Source organism: Haplochromis burtoni, unplaced genomic scaffold (assembly GCF_018398535.1).
Source record: "Haplochromis burtoni strain Fernald_Lab_line unplaced genomic scaffold, NCSU_Asbu1 Contig_3329, whole genome shotgun sequence".
Lineage (NCBI taxonomy): Eukaryota > Metazoa > Chordata > Actinopteri > Cichliformes > Cichlidae > Haplochromis > Haplochromis burtoni.
Genome location: NW_024585690.1, coordinates 1,862 through 7,115, shown reverse-complemented (window position 1 = coordinate 7,115; position 5,254 = coordinate 1,862). Strand labels below are relative to the sequence as shown.

The 5,254-nt window shown below is 36.4% G+C and overlaps 1 protein-coding gene across 1 annotated transcript; it reads right to left on the bottom strand.

The window, feature by feature from the left end:
• Positions 1 to 1,742: 1,742 nt before the first annotated feature.
• LOC102297816 (extracellular calcium-sensing receptor-like) lies at positions 1,743 to 4,995 on the bottom strand. Its single transcript, XM_042217857.1, has 7 exons — positions 4,717 to 4,995; positions 4,325 to 4,614; positions 3,871 to 4,166; positions 3,344 to 3,552; positions 2,973 to 3,194; positions 2,758 to 2,881; positions 1,743 to 2,647 (listed from the first exon to the last, which is right to left on the bottom strand). The coding sequence occupies exons 1-7, from the start codon at positions 4,975 to 4,977 to the stop codon at positions 1,743 to 1,745; spliced, it is 2,307 nt and encodes a 768-aa protein (XP_042073791.1). The 5' UTR covers positions 4,978 to 4,995.
• Positions 4,996 to 5,254: the final 259 nt, after the last annotated feature.

Here is a 5,254-nt window from a genome sequence, read left to right as displayed (position 1 = left end):
TGCATGAAGGAGCATTTCCACAGGTCCTTCCACCCTGCAGCTGTCAGACTGTACAATCAAAACTGTTCCCAACAAACATGTTTACATCAGCGCTGTACTTTGCACTAATCAATCGAACAACTACAACTGTTAGAACTTGCAAATAACTTTTCTCAGTTTATATATACTAACTTATTGGAAGTGAAATGTCTACTTTTTAACGCACAGGGACAATACACAATCTGTACTTTTCTAATTATTCTTAACTATTTAAACATCTTTCAGTATCCTACTCTGTTTGCACACTACAACCTGGGTTTACCACTTATCTGTACTTTGATTTTAATAACTGTACAGTACTGTTTTGGTAACTATTGTCCATGATGTAAATATGTTTACTTTGTGTGTTTTCGTTCTATGTTCTGTGTCCTATTCTGTTTCTAGATGTGGTTTTTTGTGATGTTACAACCAAACTTCCCCCGTTGGACAAGGACTATTCTATTCTATTCTATCCTAAATTATTAGTATAATAATTTATACTAATAAATAATTTCTTAATTATAAAATAATTAAGAAATCTAAAACAAGTATTATTTGACATAAAACAATTTCCCTGTTTTTGTTAAAAATGTCCCTTTTTTTGTTCACATTTCAATTAAATTCCTGTCATATTTCATTGAATGCAAACAAAGAAACAAACCAAAAACAATGAAACAAACAAAAGCAAACAAACAGTGATGGGTCAGTATTTGCTATATAATGGTACTACAAAATGTTTCTGTTGTTTGACACACAGCACAGATAAACAGTAACAAAGATTTCATGTTTATATGAAATACTTTGAAATAAACCAACCCTTTTCTGTATCTATACAGCAGAGGACTGAACTGTACTTCGACCTTACCACAGTGACAAATTCAAACGCAGTCTAACTTTCGATCACTTTTCCTCATTTATGTTTAAATGACATATGTACACCTACCACTGTGGTTAAGTAGCCTTAGAAACAAATAACTTCAACATATACATGCATTTTGGGTTTGTGCATGACCAATGTACTCCAGCACTTAAACAAACATAGCTATACCTCTGCCTCTGGAACTCACTATATTTTAAACCCTGGTTAATACCCTAACTATATGCTGTGCTTGAGTGAACACTGATTTAGAGATTGGTTTAATGCCATGGCAGTCTTTTGTTTTGTAAATGTTGCTATGCAATTTTCTGGTAGGTGAATTTGTGGTAGGTACTGCTTTGCTTTGGGAAGCTACAGCCGTGTGCTTGCTTGTGCAACATTTAGATGTGTGGTAAATTTCAAAGTAGCATCCACATGCAAACACAGGGTTTCCCAGTGGCAACCAATGAATTCATTTTAATTAAATTCCAAGCATAAACATATAACATGGCAAACTTTACTCATTTCAAATTACATTTATGCTGGTAATTTTTCCCTTAGCTTTTGATACAAATGGAAATATTGTAAGCAATGGTATCTAACCACTGAGAAAAAACTCTGGACAAAATCATGTTTACATGGGATCATGAATTTATTTAGATTCTTAACTTTGGAATAATTATTTTTACATTAAGAAATACAGGTATAAATAATGTATAATTGAATAACATTATATGTATATTAAGAAATTATTCACAGAAAGAATTATAATTATTTAATTTAAATAACAACTAAAACTAAAGAATTTTATTATGTAAACTGTGAAATGTCTGCTTGCAATAGTAACCATTTTTGAAACAAGGATATACTATGATTGGTTTTTGTTCATCAAATTTTTCTTGGTGTTCTTCTCAGGCTTAAACAAAATGATAAAACACTTTGGAGCAAATATACACATTATTAGTCCAAAGCTAGAGGCCAGAATGGCAAAAATCTCCACAACTACAGTGAATTTCCCAGGAGAGCTGACATATGCTGGGATAAAGGTGATCCATACTGCACAGAATATCAGCATGCTGAAAGTGATGAATTTGGCTTCATTGAAATTATCAGGTAATTTGCGGGCTAAGACAGCTAAAACAAAACAAAAGGAGGCAAGTAGGCCTATGTAGCCGAGAACAGCCCAGAAGCCAACAGGGGAGCCTAAATCGCATTCCAGTATGATTTTCTCCTTGTATGTGGTTAGATTTTTAATTGGGAATGGAGGGCTAAGTACCAACCATATAGTACATATTAAAACTTGAATAAAGGTGAAAGACACAACAGTCATTCTTTGTTGTGGAGGACCAAACCATTTCATCACATTGCTACCTGGAAGTGTAGCTTTAAAAGCCATTAAAACCACTATAGTTTTCCCAAGTACACAGGAGATACAGAGTACAAAGGTGATCCCAAATGCAGTGTGACGCAGCATGCAGGACCACTCAGATGGTGCTCCAATGAAAGTTAATGAACATAAGAAACACAGAGTCAGTGAGATGAGCAGCAGGAAGCTCAGCTCAGAGTTGTTGGCCCTGACAATTGGAGATGTCCTGTGATAAAAGAATACAGCCCCAGTTATGATGGCCAGACAAGCACCAAGAACTGAAAATGTAGCCAGGATAATCCCTAGGATGTCTTGAAATGAAAGAAATTCTACAGGCTTAGGGATACAAGTGTCTCTCTTTGCATTAGGCCAGAACTCTTTGTGACATGGTAAACAATCAGAAGAATCTAAATGGAAAGAATAAAGAAAATCAGAGAGGGCTTCTTGTAAAATATTCAGTGTTACAGACATTTGCCATAAAGGCATTTTAGGAAATATGGAAATAATTCTTTTCTACCTGTAGTATTACTAATCTCGCCCTCAGGACATGGTATACAATCATAGCAGCAGATGGGTTTTCCTTTCTGCAGCATTTTACGAGTTCCTGGAGGACAACTGGCACTGCACACTGACACCGGCACCTGTAAAAGACATAAAAACAGCAGAATAGATGTAATTATTACAGAGCTGTAATAATTCCATTCTTTAAAGTTTCATTCAGATTGTCATTACTTTTGTGGTACCCTCCATCCAGGTTATGTTTCTATTGATCCGGAACTCTTGGCCCACTGGCAGTGATGCATCGTACAGCCCTACAGATACCATTTTAACATCTCCACTTTTACTTTTTTGCCAGTTAACCAGCTCATAAATTGCTACAGGATCCCCATTATCATTAAATGACATGTCATTCCCGTTTTGAGAAAAATTCACTGTTTTCAGCTGATTTAAAACCTGAAAGGATCAGTTAAGACAGGATGAGAGGGGAGAGGGAAAAAAGAAAACAATACTCTGTAATAATTTTTACTTTTACTATTAATAATTAATTTACATTAGCATTTTACTATGGGTAATGAAGTCACCGGAACTGATTTTTGACTGACCTGTTTGGACTCTAACCTGGTCAGTTTGTCACACTGAGATGTGACGTTTTTTCTCTGACACGCTGCATTATGAATGGCATGTGCTATTGCATACACGGCCTTGTACACCATGTTAGTAATTCTAAGCTGAGACGTGTCAGTATATGGGCTTTGGAGATTCAGTATGTCTTCTTTTCCATCACACACGTTATTCTTTGTAGCAGCAGCACCTACAGATACAAAAAGACAGGGCAGATGATTTCACCATTGAATGAAAAATATTAGATGCCTTCTCTCTGATACATTTAACCAATTATCTTAACATTCACAATCAGATTTGACAAAGGGTTAAAAAAAACATTGGAACTAAAATACTTGAACTTGACCTAAAAGTCTTTATATCAAGTGAGATTATTTTCACTGATGCATCCTTTTTCAAATTCATATTTCATTATTTTGTGGAAATGGATTTGCTCATGAAGCAGCAGCAGACTTTATAACACCATGAGTTTGTCAGAGTAATTTTAAAACTAAGAACACTTTATTACTTTTTTTCAGTGTGCAGTTGAATGCATCCTCCCAGAACTCCGTAAGCAATGCAGATGCTGCTACTTGAGAGGGAGACAGATTTAGCAGGAAATCTCTGAGACCTGGGATTAAAGACTTCTGAATCCCAAATCCAATGGCCCCAGCACAGAAACTGTACCTCATTAATTCTGGGCTGGTTACCCATGCCTCACTGCCTATCCACTGGCGCGGTGGGGAAGGCTTACGTGAAAGCTCCTCCAACAGGATTGCCATATCCCCTATAGCTGCAAATGCCACAATAACCATAGCTGTAGACCTTGAGAGACAACATAACACATTAGAAGCTTTTTTGTTTTTAACTGTGTAAAATGCAAAGTATCAATCTCAATAACTTACTGTGGAATATGTCACCACAAAACATTTATTTATAAGAATGTAAACTAATCTCCACACAGTTAATATTAATGTGGAAACCTGCGAATAACATCTGCTACTCTCTGGATCCTGCTATGTGGGTGAGTCCGATAGAAAGATACAGAGTATTCCACACAGATCCCCTCTTTCTGTGCTGCTTCTAGAAAAGATGCCATCCCATTATTTCCATAATCCGAATCTGATCGAACAGCACCTATCCAAGTCCAGCCAAAGTGTTTTACCATCTTGGCTAGTGCACCAGCTTGGAACTTATCACTGGGAATTGTTCTGAAAAAATTGGGGTACTGCTGCTTGTCAGACAAGCATGCACATGTGGCAAAGTGGCTAACCTAAAGCAAAAGAGGAAACAAAACTCTTTCAATGACAGCACAATCAAAAATAATTCACATCCATATTTCCAATCTAAAGTTTCCAGAAATTCAAATATTTACCTGAGGAACCTTAAAGGAACTGATGACTCGTGACAAGCTGATGGATGGTGTAGACCCAGACTCACCAACAACAGCCATCACCATACCAGATTGGGAGCAGTTATTGCCGATGTAAAACACAGGGTCCAAGCTATTCAAAAACTGAAATGCCACATGCACCGCCACAAGCACAGATGCACATGAATCATAGATCTGATACCCGAGTTTGATTCCAGGTAGCAGGTCTGTGCTGTTGTTAATCTGTTCAATGGCAAAGATCATTGCACGTGAGAATCGCAGCTCTCGAGATTCCATGCTGGAGACACACAATTATGTTACTGTTAGAATTTAGCCTACAAAAACTTAGATCAGGTTAAATTTCAAGAAATCACCCTAACAAACAGGCTTTTTTGGACTATGGTCAGATGATCACTGTAATATATCTTTTGATTAAAGGCATGACAGGGTAACCCTGAGCCATTTATTATGAGAAACTAATGTAAAATACAAAGAGGAAGTCAAATTATTTTTTATATAAAAATATTAAGTAACACATTTA

Bases quoted from the DNA above. Each gene is read 5' to 3' on its own strand.
- LOC102297816 (XM_042217857.1), bottom strand. From the start codon at position 4,977: ATGATCTTTGCCATTGAACAGATTAACAACAGCACAGACCTGCTACCT. The intron at 2,882-2,972 runs GTAATGACAATC...TGTCTTTTACAG, and splicing joins GGATGGAGGGTACCACAAAA to GTGCCGGTGTCAGTGTGCAG. The intron at 2,648-2,757 runs GTAGAAAAGAAT...CTTTCCATTTAG, and splicing joins CGAGATTAGTAATACTACAG to ATTCTTCTGATTGTTTACCA.